Here is a 17,916-nt window from a genome sequence, read left to right as displayed (position 1 = left end):
CACGAATTCGAATTCATATGGGCTATTTTAATGTTTATTTTGTTATGGCGTTCAACAAGCTATCATATTGAAGTCTATTTATTATAATTTTATGTTCCGCGACGTCTGTATACGCACGCACGCAGACGCAGTAACTGAACAATTATGTGGTCTATATACATTTAAATAATCATTCAAATTATGTTATTCTTTTTTGAACCATGGACAATGCATTTGTTGTATTTTGCCTTCGACATAGCCTATAGCTCCCCTAAAATATAGGACAATTCTATATGTAGATTTGATCAAATAAACATATAGTCCTATACCTTGTTAATTGACCATTCAAATGTGAGAAGGTTTAGGCTACACTCTTTCTTTCTTCTCATATAACTCTCACTTCTTGGAATTCGGGGCTTGACCAGTCAGTGTAGCTGTTTGGCCAGACGGCACTTTCAACTTGACCTTGGCCTCTAGATCTGTCTAGCTCGAACGTAAAAAAACCCAAAACACAACAACAACGCCAAATGTGCTCTGTGTTTGGTGACACCAAGATCTGTTTGTATATGATATCATGTAATGTGTCATGTCATTTTGACTATTACGCAAGAAAGGATACGTTGATTCAATATTAGTCATCTATTTATTTGGCAATACCTTTTTTTCCCATCCCCGTGAAATATAATTATATATTCTATTAACCAGGGTGGTCGATGTTGACTAACTAAACCCAATTAATGTTCGATCGATCAACCGATCAAGCCGTAATCTTTATAAATAGCCTATCTGCATTGCTGTTTTCAGACTGTGCACGCTCACAGCAGCCATATTAATTATAGGTCAAAAATGTAAAGGCGCATGCCTTCGTATACATTCAGATAACCTTTAGCTTAACAGTAGCCTAGTCTATATTTGTGTGGCTCTAATTGGATTAGAATGCAATCTATTTTGCACTAAATCTTACTTGGCCTCCAAAAAACTGTGTATGAGTAGCGCGTATAATTGTAGAGTATACTCTTATATGCTGCCATGTATAGGACACGATTTTCCATGTAAGCTTGTTGTCTTTCGTATGCTGTGCCAAAAAAAAGCAACTATATCAATCTGCTACAATCTGTAAAAGATGCTTTTGAACGAGACCATGCATGGGAAGCTATGTTTATCTCTGCACTAAATAAAAAAGAAGATATGTGTACATCGAACATATCGAACGTGGAGCTTGATCTGCGTGATCTGCGGTCTAGACTTTTATCATCTCTTTTGCATATCACGTGTCTGGCCTTGGCCAATAACCTCTCGGTCTTTATGTACACAGGCAGGCTGGTATCGGTTACTCTCTCAGATTCTCTATCTCTTTTCAGTCGAGGGGATTTTGAAAAAGAGCCCGCTGTTATAGCTCCCCTCCGTCTCGATGTAGGGCCAATGCTATGACCGCGTCATTACTCCTCCATCCGCGCTGGATTGACCCCATGATGTTCCTTTACGACAACGCCTTGGACGAGAGAAGCAAGAACATGGAGGGCTTCGCTGGAGGTAATTTCGCCGCGAACCAGTGCCGGAATCTGCTGGCGCATCCGACCTCGCTGGCTCCGAGCACCACCTACACCTCCAGCGAGGTGTCAGTCTCCGGCATGGGCGAGCCTGTCAAACAATGCAGCCCCTGTTCCGCCACGCAGAGTTCGCCCAACGCATCGCTGCCCTATGGGTATTTTGGCAGCGGCTACTACCCGTGCAGGGTGTCACACGGCGGTGTCAAGACCTGCGCGCAGCCCCCTGGCTATGGGGATAAATACATGGACACGTCGGTCGTCTCGGGCGAGGACTTCCAGTCAAGGGCAAAGGAATTCGCCTTTTATCAGGGCTATTCGTCCGCTCCTTACCAGCCCAGTTATTTGGACGTAGGACCCGTCGTGGGGGCCCCACCTGAGCCCCGACACGAGCCTCTGTTGCCCGTGGTGGAGCCCTACCACCAGCCGTGGGCCATCGCCAACGGCTGGAACGGTCAAGTTTACTGCGCCAAGGAGCAGCCACAGTCAAATGCTCTATGGAAATCCTCTTTACAAGGTACATAAAAACGTGAATAATAATAATGTAATGTAATGTGATAATTTATAGAACGGACAATACAATATACATGACTTTTGAAATGGTTTTGAAGCCTTATATATGCCTCTAGGATCGTGATATTTCCTATAGACTAATTAGGCTAAATCATTATAGTGTAAAATGTGCCTGCAAGAAATATGGGGTGGGGGGTTGGGGGAGTGTTCATCGAGGAAAAAAAGAAAAAAGTTTTGCTGCCAACTTTTTGCTGTTTGACTTAAAGGCCAGAGGTTTCTCAAACCTTTCCAGGTCACGGACTCCCAAATTCAATTATGATTATGGGCCCCGTTTCAAATGATAGATTATAGGGACTCTAGGAAGATGTCCTTTTGCTTCTAAAATACAATAATTGCCATAATTGTAGGGTATACATACCGTACATGACAAATGGATTTAGTGGTGACTCTGAAAACATGTTAGACACTCATGAATGTTTTGTGTGAGTGAATTGAATTATAATGGAATGAAATAGGCGATAGCCTATACTCTTGGCTTGGCTTGGGACCCACTAAAACACTGTCAATGACCCCCCCCCCCCCCCCCCTGGGGCCCCGGACAGTCCAATTAAAAAAAAAAAATTAAAAAATATATATTTAGGCTCCCTTTTATAGTTGCATTTAATCCCAGTATGTGATCTTTCGTTTTGCAGACACTATATCCAGCGGAGACGTCAACTCCATGCGCCGCGGGAGAAAGAAACGCGTGCCGTACACCAAGATACAGCTGAAGGAACTGGAACGGGAGTATGCCACCAATAAATTCATCACCAAGGACAAAAGGAGACGGATATCCGCCCAAAGCAATCTGACAGAGAGACAAGTGACCATCTGGTTTCAGAACAGGCGCGTCAAAGAGAAGAAAGTCGTCACCAAATTCAAGAGCAGCAGTTAGCCTCCTTTTGGAAATAGCCTAAACAAACGAGAGGGGGGGGGGGGGGGAGTCGAGACTTTGACGTTCCTCCGTCGAAATAAACTGTGTTCTATATTATTTATTGCGTTATGAAGTGTTTTCCTTCTTATTCTTCCTATTCCTTGCCCGCCAAGGTGCATGGTTGTGCTTTGGGAATTCACGTTTAGGCCTGCCTGCCTGCCTGCCTGCCTGTACATTCTCCTCCTCCACCGCCATTAATTGGAACCATTCACTGTCGGCTGTTGACAGAGGATCGGAAATGACTTGCAACATGTTGACCAAGAAAGACCATTCATTCTCTGAAGGATCAGGATGTTGTAGGCCTAGCCTACTAACTAGTAACTACGAGGTGTGTTGCTTTGCTGTTCAATAGACTATAACACGTTTCAATCAGACATTAGAGTTCACCCCAAAAATGACTTATTTTCTATCAATTAGCCTACACACCCCATGAAGCCTTGGATTTATGGAGGGTTTTTTGATTTTGTCGCATATACATTCCTGAGACAATAATTTGATGACGGGGTGGCTGGTCCAGGAAACTCAGTTGAGTCTCAATTGACTAAATTGAGTCTCGCCAGTCACCAAATTATTAACAAAACGCTGGCGGGTTCCGAGGCTATACCAAATTATTAGCTCAATATTGATAGAAAGTCTTTTTAAACCTGAAATATATAATTGTTCTCAAATGCAGGTTCATGTAGCCTATAGGCCTACACTACAGGGTAGACCTAATTACGTTAAGCATTTTTAACTATATCAATCCGCCGATTTGATAGACCTTTGTGAGCGACTGACTGACTGATTGATTGATCGATTGAACTCCGTTGTGTTTGCCGTATAATGAAAGAGTGTTATTCCTTCAAATGGAATGTGATATAGCTAGAATGGTAGAATTAGCTGGTCCGCATGTCACCATCGGTGGATATAATTAATTAGCATGCTTATTAATTTATAAACCCCTTGCAACTTGTCCCGCTGGCCCATAAGGCCAGAATAGGCCTATACGCCCTCTGTGTGAAGTGGCATTGAAACACCTTTCTGTCACTTATTTCTTTGAAAATATTGAACATGCAAGTCTATTTAAATATGTAAATACTATATGTGAATGCAGCTATACTCATTTCCCGTCTTCTGACTGCAATAGCCAATATTTCCCAATAAATGTTTTCAAAGACTCCTTTATAGCCCAACATTGTGCTATGCTATTCACTCACCTTTTGCATCGTGATAAAAATGAATGATTTTGCTATATTTAGCATTCTAAAGGGATGGGCAGCCCTCATCAAATTAAATATTGCTAGCTGTAAATAAATACAGTAGCCCAAGAGAAGCCATACTTGCCATCTCGACTATTGGGTGCTCTCGTTTCATGCAGCCCTCACCAGGACCTTTATGACGCCATCTAGCGACGAATGTGTGTCAACACAGCGTCCGCATTTAATCGACAGCATGCACTTGATTCAACTAAGCATGGTGATGATTGGCACTTGGCAGCAGACTTATTTAAGCGTGTGCCTATTCTATATTATAATCTATTCTATTCTGTGCAAGTGTATTGGGCATGGATGGTTCGATATAGTATATAGGCAATTGTGTTGCTAAATCTATTCCATCACGTTCCCTGGGGCTGGCCCTTTGTTCTGTTCTTCAAAGTTAATGCCCTCAGCAGGCAATAGCCTACACATGCATAAAGTCAGCGCAGATGGAAGCAGACTGCACAACATTACATGTTGAAAATTATAGGTTCGAAACAGGCTATAGTATAGTATGTGTTCAGGGGCCAAGGCAAGCGCTATATATACGAGTGAGTGATGATCTTTGTGGAGATTAAATTCAGAAACTCAACAATTTTCTATAGACTGACTCAGTCCTATTGAATAGCTTATACCTGCTCTAACTTTATAAGAATCACAATGTATTTGTAGCCTAACAATAGGCGTATAGCAGCCTACAGGTGTTCAAAAGGCTATATATTCCATTACTATAGGCCAATAAAGATACATTGTAATTAACAGATATGATTCCAATAAAACTGAAAGTTTGTTCAATTTCAAAACATTTTGAAGAAACTGTTTTTTTTTCTTCAGTTGGCTTGAAATAAGAATGAGAATATTTCTCGTAATTTTGACAAATCAATTAAAAATAAATATATTTGTGTTAAGCGTGAACAATTGGCATGCCAGTAGTTAATTGAATAATAATAGTCTAATTGAAGATTTCGTTTACAAAACAGTTTGCACATTGTCTTCAAATAGGCTATATTCATGAATAGGATCTATACCAAATATATATAACGCCCAATTTGGGTCAATCCAGGATTCTTGGTAAATAGTTAATATAATAGGCCTAATTCGTTTTCAAGGCGTATGGCTATTGTCGTTTATTTTGCACATACCAAAAATGTTAAATTTCAGGTAGGCTTAGGCTACATTATAAAACATGCATTATATAACGCATATGCATAATATAATAGCTTATTTCCACTATATGTGAAATCAGACAATGCGCATATTAGTTAAATGGACACACTGAGGATTGTTGTGTATTGCTCAGTATAGCCTATTAGTTAAATGGACACACTGAGGATTGTTGTGTATTGCTCAGTATAGCCTATTAGTTAAATGGTCACACTGAGGATTGTTGTGTATTGCTCAGTATAGCCTATTAGTTAAATGGACACACTGAGGATTGTTGTGTATTGCTCAGTATAGCCTATTAGTTAAATGGACACACTGAGGATTGTTGTGTATTGCTCAGTATAGCCTATTAGTTAAATGGACACACTGAGGATTGTTGTGTATTGCTCAGTATAGCCTATTAGTTAAATGGTCACACTGAGGATTGTTGTGTATTGCTCAGTATAGCCTATTAGTTAAATGGACACACTGAGGATTGTTGTGTATTGCTCAGTATAGCATATTAGTTAAATGGTCACACTGAGGATTGTTGTGTATTGCTCAGTAGCCTATAGCCTATTAGTTAAATGGTCACACTGAGGATTGTTGTGTATTGCTCAGTAGCCTATAGCCTATTAGTTAAATGGTCACACTGAGGATTGTTGTGTATTGCTCAGTAGCCTATAGCCTATTAGTTAAATGGTCACACTGAGGATTGTTGTGTATTGCTCAGTAGCCTATAGCCTATTAGTTAAATGGTCACACTGAGGATTGTTGTGTATTGCTCAGTAGCCTATAGCCTATTAGTTAAATGGTCACACTGAGGATTGTTGTGTATTGCTCAGTAGCCTATAGCCTATTAGTTAAATGGTCACACTGAGGATTGTTGTGTATTGCTCAGTAGCCTATAGCCTATTAGTTAAATGGACACACTGAGGATTGTTGTGTATTGCTCAGTATAGCCTATTGACATTCCTAATCTTTCCTTTGATCCATTTGTGTGAGACTCGAGTTAGATAAAATAACATATTAGTCCTACTACTACTCTATAGTATACTCATATAGCAACATAGAAACATTTGCATCTGTGTGTGCACGCAGAGAAAGTTAAAGCCATCATCACATCAGCCTCACATGGGACAGACCATCTTATGCCTGTGTGTGTGTGTGTGTGTGTGTGTGTGTGTGTGTGTGTGTGTGTGTGTGTGTGTGTGTGTGTGTGTGAGTGTGTGTGCGCGCGTGCGTGCGTGCGTGTGTGTTTTAGGGCCTTGTACAAACGTGAAGCGAGGAACGCAGGCGTTGTTGTTGCCTGGATCAACACAGGTCTCCTCCAGCCAGGTCTGTTGAAGAAGGGGCGCAACAACGCAAGCGTAAAAAAAAAAGCTAAACAGAATCCAGGTCTGGTGAGTCGCGGGCGTGTGCACGTAACGAGCACGCGCAACAAATTCACGGGACCGCGCTCACGTAAATACGCTTGCGTTGTCGCACCGCGACTTCTCCGAGCAAAATCGCAGGTCTCATTGAAAATGAACTATAGGCGCGTTTTATCGCTCCCCGTTTGACATTCGACTTTTCGTCTACTATAGGCCCTTTATCACATTAGGATTGGTGTGCAGGGAAAAGCCTCGTTTTCCCTCGTTTTCCTATTAATTTATGCTCATTTCCATTATTAGATTATATGCTGTTTTTGCCTGCTATATATACCTGTCTGGAGGAGACACTGACTTGCAGGCAGCACCATTCGATACAGAAGGCCTGCACATAATGCAGCGCGTGCATGGTGGCATCTAGCGTCGAGAAGGTGTAATAGACAGTGTTGTCTCTTGCATAAGGTCTGCCCCAGATCAAGCACTGTTATTAGGCCGTATTAACCTCTTTCAGCCTGCAGGAGTCTCTGTTTTTGGTATATCAAGAAAAATAAACAAATGTTTGTACCTTCAAGACACATAAACAATTGAGCCATAGTTAGCGAAAATGTCTGATTTACTAAATTGACTTAAACTTTGACTATAGGCTAGTTTGACTATAGCCTAATGACGCCAAAATACATAGGGATGAAAATAAAATGTCTTCAAAGGAATGTGTTTCAACTTACTTACCTGACTATAATTGATTAATAGAACGTTTAAATATAACAACACTTCAAGAACCCGCAGTAAAGAATTAGATAATTCAAAATATCAACATTTGAATAGGCTACACTCCAATTATCCCATACAGACAATGAGGGGGGGGGGGGGGGGGTAATTTATGAACTATAGAGCAGTGGTTCCCAAACTTTTTCACGTCAAGGACCCCCAAATTGACACTTATTAGCCCGCGGGGCCCCATTTGAAAAGATATGTCAGGGACCCCCATGAGAGAAGATTTTTACGGCTCTATATAGCAGTGATTCTCAACCATTTTAATTTCAATTGATATGCAATAGGCTACGGACCCCCATTTAAAGGTATCTATCTCTGGGAATCAAAGTTTTGTAAAAATCAAAATTTAACTCTGAGAGTGTACAAATGGAACCAAAAGGACCCGTAGGGTCCTATATAGGGTCCATTTGGTTCCTCTCTGAGTTACAGACACATAAGGGTCCATGCTGCGGGGACCCCCTGGAACTCTCTCAAGGACCGCTAGGGATCCCCGGAACCCACTTTGGGAACCTGAACTAAAGGTAATGGTGAAAACAATCAGATCCAACCATTAAGACTGAATGCTGAATAGAACACAAGACGGATGCGTCCCTATATGTTCAGTTAAACGATTATACTAATAAAAGACTATACATTACAGACAGTATAGCCTGTATAGGCCTGTATAGTCTAAAGTTAGACCAGTAATTGGAATTTGGAACTCTTCTACGATGTGTGTCAGTGTGTGACAGACAGACAGTATCCTCCGAGAGTCTTAAATTCACTTCATCAATATGTTCAAGGTCGGACTTTATTGTTACATCTTGTTGTGTACAGGTACATAAGAGTAAAACTTATTTTTGTTTGGCTTCCTACACAGACAATGCAGCGGCATAGATAGCATAACAATGCAGCGGCATAGATAATATTCAAACAACAAAAAACACAGCAAGCCAGCAAACAAAAAGGGATAGAATGAAGAGTGCTAAAAAAATATAGTAACATATATGTACATGTTCTCCCAGACTTCACAGTTCCCTATATACAACACAGTTTAGTTTAGAAGGTACAATTTGAGGCTATGTTGATGTTCCATGTATACAATACAATTAGTTTAGAAAAGGTGCAATTTGAGCGTGATAGTGCAGAGGGCAGGTGTGTGTGTGTGTGTGTGTGTGTGTGTGTGTGTGTGTGTGTGTGTGTGTGTGTGTGTGTGTGTGTGTGTGTGTGTGTGTGTGTGTGTGTGTGTGTGTGTGTGTGCGCGTGCGTGCGTGCGTGCGTGTGCGTGTTGTTCTGACTTTTCTGAGTCATGATCTGTCTTCTCTTCATGCACCAAATCTGGACTTTATTAGGCTACATAATTCGGTTTCGGAATTCGGAGTGGAATAATATAGTGCCTGATGGGGAGTGGGGTCACATTTACGGCTACTTAAGTTTTGCCCTTTGAAAGTATGTTGCGTCTAACCAATGAATCAACAATTCCGCAGTGTAGACAAAGTATAGGCTACTGTTTAGTTGTATAAAAATCACACCCGTGTGAAGTGAGGGGCGCTCTTATCCGTACATCATCAGCTCATAGGCTACTGGCCAATCAGAATGCCTGTTGCCTGTTGCTACAAATTTACGTCATATTTGGCAGACGTTTGATCTAATTTCTCCTTTCATTGTCGATGGCAAATATGAGACGCAATGTGGGTAAGATGACGTACATTTTCCCTTCATTGTCAATGGCATTTAACTTTTAATGTTTGTGTTGCGGACATTTTGTGGGGACAAAAGCTTATTTATAGTGTAATTTCAAGGTTTTTATGGCCATATATTCCATTTTACAATAGCTAGCTATATCATTAGTAAACCATAGTTATTAAAGCGGTCAGACCAAGGCAATAGGCCTATTTGTGAACAACTCAGACCAATCCAAGAATGGAATCTATCCATGCATGACAGAAGTTCACAGAACTGCTTCACTGAGAGATGTTCTTTATTTTGGGCCTATTTCTTCGGGTTCATAACTCATACATTTCTAACATGTGCGTCAAACCACAAAATCACTCTCCTCCCATTGTTTATGCAGCAGCTCCGGATCCGGATGCATGTTGATGACGTCACAGGTCACAGTCAAGATCCTCTGGCTGGCGTCTGGCCTTGGGACTATAGGTGTGTGTGTGTGTGTGTGTGTGTGTGTGTGTGTGTGTGTGTGTGTGTGTGTGTGTGTGTGTGTGTGTGTGTGTGTGTGTGTGTGTGTGTGTGTGTGTGTGTGTGTGTGTGTGTGTGTGTGTGCGTGTGTGCGTGCGTGCGTGCGTGCGTGCGTGCGTGCAGGAGATGACACTTACAATTCCACTCGTTTAATCTGTATCCTTCTCTATAGCTATATCCTGATTGGTTCAAATTGGTATCCCTGTATGCAAATGCATATTTTAGTATGGCTGAGACACATGGTCATGGAGACTCCTGTTACTGAACAAACATGCACTCTAGCAACGAGTATAGGTTGAACACAAAATCAATCATTTACCCTAAAGACATGCAGAAAGTCACATAGCATTATAATTGTATACATTCTAGTTTATTTGCATTCGTGTCAAGGCATGTCTATAGCCCATAGACTAATTTTTAAACCATCTGATTCTATAGATTAGAACCAGATGGTTTACAAATTAGAATCATCAGTGATTCGGTTGTTTTGTTTACGAATTGCTCTATATTATAGAAAAATGTGTAAACAAAAAAACCCGAATCATGATGCTCTATTAATTTGGTTCATCGTTAACTCTTTTATTGTCCGTATTGGCGTATATAAGCCTGTATACATTTTGCTTTGAGTGAGCTACACTATACAGGTTTTCGTGACTATACAGTGGAAATCTGTGTTCATTTTATTTTTACCCCGAAGAGTGTATACAAATGGAACCATGGTGGAGCCTCAGGGGGTTTAGGCTATACTATATGGTGATGGTGAAACGACAGGAAACACTTTTAGCTGTCTGCAGGCTATGTTCGTGCATGCAGAATTGACATGTCGATTTGACAAAGATTTGACACATTACATTCAATCATAACTTTTCTCATAAATCTTCATCTTCTTCAGACATTTGTATAATTGCATGTTTTTGCATGTTATTTTTCTAGAATAATGTGAGGTGTTATTCAAAACCCGTTTATTCAAGAACCAAGCTTTAGTCTGCATTGGGAACCCATTCGCTACAATGGGTATTACCGCCCGGGTGCTTCTTATTCCTACTATAATAAATGTGGTGCACATGTCTTTATTATAGTCTATATATCTGAACATCAATGTATTATGTTCTTTTTCACTATAGAGTTATACACATGTGCATTAACACGATGCAGCTATACACGTGTGGGGCCTATATATTTTCGTTTTGTTGTTTTGGCAAGAGCCGTTTCGAAATATTATATGTTGATAGGCTATACTCCTGCAGTGCAAATCTTCTAAATCTGCCTTCATTTAGAAAAGTAGCATTATTATCATGGTGTGACAGAAACAAATCCGAAGAATCTTAGGCTATATAGCATTTGGCGAGATTCATAAACAAACCAATCCACTCCTCTGTTTCAAGGACATTCGTAAGGCTGTTCCCTTCAAAAAATGTTAATAATTGTATATTCACCAAACAAATGTTAAAGTAAAACATGATGCAATTGCTTGGGGTTGTTGCTGAAGGCCTAGAATGGCGTGAGATTCCAACCCCGCACAGTAAAATGTAAATGTATAGCCTACGCGGATAAGTTAAAATTAACACTATAGGATTTACTGTGTTTTTCCTTTATCACTTGACTCCCCCAAAATACAAAGTACAAACACATACCTGCATATAACCTGCATATAACCACGACTTGTTTTGGGTTATAAATTACTCGACAAATGAATCAGATCTAAATCGTTTGCCAATAGAAAACGAGGTCCATAGGCTACACATTAAACATTTTAACTCCTATTCGTCATAGACTCATATTAAATGACAAATAGCTAAAGTAACAGATCTACAAGCTCGCGTGCTTTGCAATGTCATGCATGCCATTGAGCTTAGAGATATGCTATAGGCCTATATGTTCGCGCATAGCCTATAACGCCAGGATTAATGTGGTCGAATTCATGCTCACATTTCTCAAAACAAATCTCAGATAACTGCAACTTAACATTGGTCGAGTTGAATAATTTGACTATATTTTAAACTAGGCCTATATACGTGCTCTTTGACTTTGACCAGGCTAGGCCTATATGTTTATCTGGAACCCGGCGGGCTAAGCTATTTGCAGGCGGAGAAGGCCCAAGTTTGTTTGTTTATATACGAATTAATTCAAATATTCACACCCTGCACGGAAACAGGGACTGGCGTCGGCCTATACTTTCTTCGTGCTATTTATTAGAATATCAAAAAGTCTCTAAGTAATATTGTATACAGCGTTATTAAAAAAAAAAAAAAAAAAAGCTTATTGTTGCATTTTGGCAGGTAGCCTATATGGTTAAAAAAGACAACCGAGCTAACATGCTTTAGATATCTGTTGTTTTTGGCGAGCGACACCAGTGAGTGCAGAGTATAAGAACTATATGCAACACCTGTGTTTCCAGCAGGTGACAAACATCCATCTTTGGCTAATAGACTATAGTCCACATCACGTTGGGCTACAGTATATCCTGCTATGACAGATGCGCTGCATGAGCAGCATTTTTGCACTAACCGGCATACCAAATGGCCAAATATCCCATGTGGTCATATACTTTAAGAAGCGATGACAAATGGAAATAAATTCGGCCTATATTATTCTACTCTACGTCTCTACACATGCTTAACCCTAGAATATAGCTTTGTTTGCCAAATATATAGCCTATATACAAGCTGTGACAGTGTGCACGACAGTGCAAAAGCCTAGACCAATAGATCTAATATAGCCTCACTCCGCTTCATTCAGAAATCGCCTGATTATTGACGGCCTGTAAACAGGCCCTAACACGTTTGCATTAAACGTTATCAACACCGTGGTGTTATATGCGCTGGCCCATAATTGCGTGCTTCGTCACGCGGGCTCCGAGCGTCACTAATCATGTTCACAGAGTACAGTCAGCCTCATCCGGCCCACATGCGGAGTACAAGTAGGCCTGCAAAACACTACTGTAATGTTAGAAAGTTATATGAACCGAGGAGTTTTGCTTTTTATTTATTTATTTTTCTTTTCTTCCCAATGAAATGAAAAATGAAAAAGGTTAAGGCTATATGATTATATTACCTCGCGCGTGCAATGTGTAACCTTGGACGCACCATTGAAACACATAGGGGTTCCTAGACTATAGTGTGTGACTTATTCGAGAAAGCACAACGTATTCTAGCTATACTATTTACTTTTCACGCCCATGAAAAAATTCCTGACACGAATAATAATCCTAGCCTTTTAAGGTCGCCCCCTTTAACGTATCGTTGAAACATAATTTCCCATATAACGGACATGGGGCATAGTTAGTTGGTGTGTAACCTGCTCATGCGAGAAGTCAACACGGTATGGTTTCACTGAACTTCTCAAATGGTCCAACACAGAAAATCCACAGTGTTGGTTTGCTTGAGAGTATACAAATGGACTCTCATGTGGACCGTGCGAAGGCGCAGGCCCACTGACGTTCGCCTAAACACGCGTAGTAGCCAAATAAAGCAGGAATTTTAGCCGTAAGTATTTGGGTTTGTCTTTTTCTATTCAAGGGTTACCTTTAGCTTTAGCCAATACCACCGCATTGCACCACATTATGGCTAATGCGTGGTGGTATCAGTTTCATGAAAAGGTTCAGATTTAGCGGTAGGACAAAATAAGACAAAAATAGAACAAAAATTAAACAAAAATAGAACAAAATGCTTAAATAACAAGTCTTCATGTAGAAATAAAATACCTATATCTAAATTATTTAATGGGCGGTCATGTTGCCGCCTGGCCTATTGCGTTACACTTGCCTATATGCTTGCCGATAAAACAAATGCGTATCAAATATCACCATATTGCAGCTTAGATCGCGAAAGGTCCACTCATGACCTTTCGGAGAAGACGCAAAGTATAAAAACAAAATAAAAAAAGATAGATGACCAAACAGAGTGCTTTTCCCATTCAAGGCTATATGGCTCAAGGTCCCTCTGAAGGGGGGTTAAGGTTAGGGTTAAGGTGAGGGGTTGGATTTGAAGTCGGCTTTTTGCGTGAAAGCTATATTATGGTGCGTTGGTTTGCCAATTTGGCCAGAAATTAACAACCGTAAAGTTGTGAAATGTATAGGCCTACCTCATTTTCTGCTCTTTGCGGGGTTTTTTCCTATATTTGCATGTTGCAAATTAGGCTATACATGAACGGAGATTTGCATAATATCATCACTCAAAAGTTGCTCTTACCCTAAATGAAACTAAACAGTGTTTCAATTGATGTTTTAAGCCCTAGCATTGAGGTAAAAATATCCCCTGTCAAATTTTCCTCTCAGGATAGCCTTGGACTGGTCTGTGTTCTTAAGTCACTGGCTCATATATAGCCTCGGCATCGTTGAGGCGTATCTGTCAGTTTGTGCCCATGGTCACATGGCTTTCGCCCTCAGGAATGGATAGAGATGGATCTCCCACGTCAGCTTACGTCTAAGAAATTCTGCTCCACTGATCTGCCCTCAAAGTGGCTGAGAGCGCAGCGCCACGGAGGAACTATGCGAGGATTGATAGACGCACGGCGAATTACTACAGAATATGGATTTTGATGAGCGAATCCCCGGGTCCAACATGTATTTGCCCAGCAGCTGCACGTATTATGTCTCCGGAGCCGACTTCTCGAGTCTCCCCCATTACTTAAGCCAAAGCCAGGCTTCTTGCCCTATGACATATTCGTACCAATCCTCTCTGGCACAGGTACCGTCCGTTAGAGACGGGGCTTTTAGGGACTATGGCATTGATAGCTCCAGTAAATGGCACCACAGGGGAAGCCTCTCGCACTGCTACACGGAGGACTACATGCACAGGGACTGTATGACAACAAGCCAGACCTCACTGGGGGAAATACTCGCGAAAAATAGCTCCAGCAGCAGCGCGTGCCACTCCAACCCCAGCAACCCGGTGTCCAGCTTCTATGGCAGCAGCGTCGGCAGAAACGGGGTGCTGCCACAGGCGTTCGACCAGTTCTTCGACAACGCGTACGCGAGCGCAGCGGAGAACACCACGCCGAGCGGCAGCGACCACTCGTCGGACCAGGACAGGGACAGACACGCCGCCGCTAAAATAAGCCCGGCTCCGGCTCCAGGTTCAGACACGTGTCGGGAGTCTCGGGACACGGAGGAGACGACACGAGGAGGCGAGGAAAGCTGCTGCAGCCCCAAGTCGTCCACCGGCAACAATGACGAGAAATGCCCCAAAAGCAGCAGTAAGTATGAGCCTACAGAGACCCGCTGAGCCTGTTAGTGTGTGTGTGTGACTGTGTGTGTGTGTGTGTGTGTGTGTGTGTGCAGCTATAGTTGTTGTAGGTCTATGTAAAGAGGGAAAACGAAGGCGCCGCTGTTATAAAAGGTTTTTATATGCTGTTTTATAAGCACATGAGATTTATAGAGGGCCTGCAGATTTACCCTATAACAAAAGTTTGTTATAAACGACAAGATCACGTGCTTGGGATTGAAATTGGCCGTGAAGAAGACGTGGGCCACTATAGTCTGCACACATGCAGCCATGGGCTTCAAGCTTGTCTGCATGCCCTTCATGTTAATGGCTCTTGTCTTGAATTAACCAAAACATATCTGATACATTTTAAACATGCAGCTGGTATTCTTGTATTTTGCAATGTCCATCATATCGAGTTGAATATTTCCCAAACCACTTGGTTCTATTTTTATAGGCTTTGTGGAGACTTCTACTTGAAACACATGGGCGGCCAGAGTAGCACAAGCCAATTTTGTGTCATAATTTGTAGCAAAATCGCTGGATTTGTAAGGCGTGAACAATTTATTGCAATAAAAAGAAGCATCGATTTGGCCTCCGTTCCTTGAGATAAAAAGCAATAGGCTATACCTATACCAGACATTAAAACAACACAACACTGAACGCGCAGCTGATTATTATTGCTAATTGACGCATTAATTTGATGCAAGCAAGTGAGCCCATATATGATTGATATAGGCTATGCCTTGTTACAGATCTACATACCTTCAATTTAGGTCAAAGGTATGACTATAGTTTATTGTTTCCTATAGTTTTATGGTTATATGTTACACCGATAGCCTACAATTATTGCAGTTATATGGTTATTGGTCTATAATTGGGCCTATTTTAGACGTTGTTTAACTGTGCAGGTTCCGCCAATTCCAAGCAGTTGATACTCAAGCATATCCATACATGTTCAGCACATGTTAGGTACATTGTTGTATAAATACTTACAGATAGGCTATAGCGCCACTTGAATCTTTGTTTACAAACACAGGCCACCTGTAAACAGAGTAATGCAACAACTGAGTTCACAGAAGCAACACATATATACTATAACCAACCTGCACACTTCAAGAATGCGGATTCATTTCAAATCAAAGTGATGTATGATATTATAACAAAATTGTAAACTCAAGAAACTGGCGTATACACATAAGTTTCACGTCACATCATATCATGCCGACACTCGGATTCAACATTTTACGAAGGGTTTCGCGAAAGCTGCATAGCTATTCCTTGTCCTTTGTCACTTTTATTTATTTATATTTCAACACTTATTATGTATTTATTTTTTCAACAGTTCAGATTTTTTGCATGCACTCGGGTTTGCGCATGCAGTGCACGTATAATAATAATGCGCCCTTCATGGCTTCATGCTTGCGCCTTTGTGTTTCACCCATGCAGGCGGACAGCGGACACGCAAGAAGAGATGCCCGTACACCAAATATCAGATCAGGGAGCTGGAGAGGGAGTTCTTTTTCAGCGTTTACATCAACAAGGAGAAGCGCCTGCAGCTCTCCAGGATGCTGCACCTCTCGGACCGCCAGGTGAAGATCTGGTTTCAGAACAGGCGCATGAAGGAGAAGAAACTCAACAGGGACCGCTTACAGTATTACCACACGAACCCTCTTCTGTGAGCAAATACTGGACAAAACAGACAGACGAACACACAAACAAACAGACATACAAGACTATATGGCATAAATGGCATGCAGCCTAATGAGGGCTATATAGGCATATCTGCTATTTTACCTGAGGCCAAGTTAAGAAGATGTTTTTGAAGTTTATAGTTTTTTTTTTTTTTTTTTAATCAATGGTTTATTTCTGGACCTGGTCCTTATATTTGAGACACGGCGAATGTGCTCACATAGTGTCGCATCGCATTGTTGATCTGCAATTATTATTGTTTTTTTTGCCAAAAAGAAAAATGGTGTTGAGGGGGGGTGCAGGGGATCCTATAGTTAATGGACATGCCCAAAATATATAGGGACTTCATGTTGAAAGTGTTTAAACTGTAGTATTTAAAGAATATTATTTGGTATAGACACATATGGTTATTAATTATTGTTGTTATTGTTATTATTATAGGGTATTATTTTATTGTTGTTGTTGTTGTTGTATTTCGCACGCCCCCTATACCAATCAGCGATGGAGTCAATCCCCAAATTCAAAGTCCACGTGGAAGGTTGAAGCCTATATTAATAGCCTTTGATGTAGGCTATATTAGTACAAAGATATTGTAACCGTGTTCACTTCTCGCCACATTATATGTTTGGACCGTCCATTTTCCCCTCAAAATGAAAATGGTTGCCGCAATTTTACGCACGCACAAGATTGTTGCTATAATATTTTTATTTTCTATTTTGTTCTCCTCTTTTCACGAATCATTCAATTCATTGTGAAAATACAAACATTTATTTGAAGTCTGACAAAACGTGTGTGTGCTTACTGATATAAAACTGGGTTATAGGCCTATATACTGACTTTAAAATAGAATAGTTGCCCAAATATGTAAGTTGAATAGAAAGAAATGCCTATACGCTAATATGCTATACTGTGACATTGTGTTTGGACACTTTAGCCTTGTAATCTTTGCAAATTCTCAAGGTTAAAGTGACAAATATATTTAACCTCAAATCTGAAGATATAGGCTATACTTTGATTGTCTAACTTAAAAATAACGCAGATCTAGACCAAATATAGCCCATACCTAATCCTATATTTCCTTGCATATGCGACGTATACGTCGTATCAAATGTGTGATATATTGGCCTATCACTTTTTATTTCCATTGACTGGAAACCAGATCTGCTACAATCATTTTACAATCATATCCGTTACAAAGACTTTGAAGGACATTCATTTATAATGGTGGACAGGCTGACTTTTCCCAAAGTCGTGACTTTAGTCGAAATGCAGCGCTTAAACATTTTGACCACCCGTTGTGTATATATATAC

At 40.8% G+C, this 17,916-nt stretch overlaps 2 protein-coding genes across 2 annotated transcripts; both read left to right on the top strand.

Annotated features, from left to right (window-relative positions):
• Window positions 1–1,299: 1,299 nt before the first annotated feature.
• hoxa13b (homeobox A13b) lies at window positions 1,300–2,983 on the top strand. The gene is made up of 2 exons (XM_079502669.1): window positions 1,300–2,043; window positions 2,732–2,983. Exons 1-2 carry the CDS (start codon window positions 1,407–1,409, stop codon window positions 2,971–2,973), a joined length of 879 nt encoding a protein of 292 aa, XP_079358795.1. The 5' UTR covers window positions 1,300–1,406; the 3' UTR covers window positions 2,974–2,983.
• An 11,160-nt stretch (window positions 2,984–14,143) lies between these two features.
• hoxa11b (homeobox A11b) lies at window positions 14,144–16,605 on the top strand. Its single transcript, XM_079502680.1, has 2 exons — window positions 14,144–14,905; window positions 16,363–16,605. The coding sequence occupies exons 1-2, from the start codon at window positions 14,239–14,241 to the stop codon at window positions 16,593–16,595; spliced, it is 900 nt and encodes a 299-aa protein (XP_079358806.1). The 5' UTR covers window positions 14,144–14,238; the 3' UTR covers window positions 16,596–16,605.
• Window positions 16,606–17,916: the final 1,311 nt, after the last annotated feature.

The sequence above is a fragment of the Electrona antarctica genome (assembly GCF_951216825.1).
Source record: "Electrona antarctica genome assembly, chromosome: 6".
NCBI lineage: Eukaryota > Metazoa > Chordata > Actinopteri > Myctophiformes > Myctophidae > Electrona > Electrona antarctica.
The sequence above is the reverse complement of the archived record's forward strand: the minus strand, read 5'-3'. Positions and strand labels throughout refer to the sequence as shown.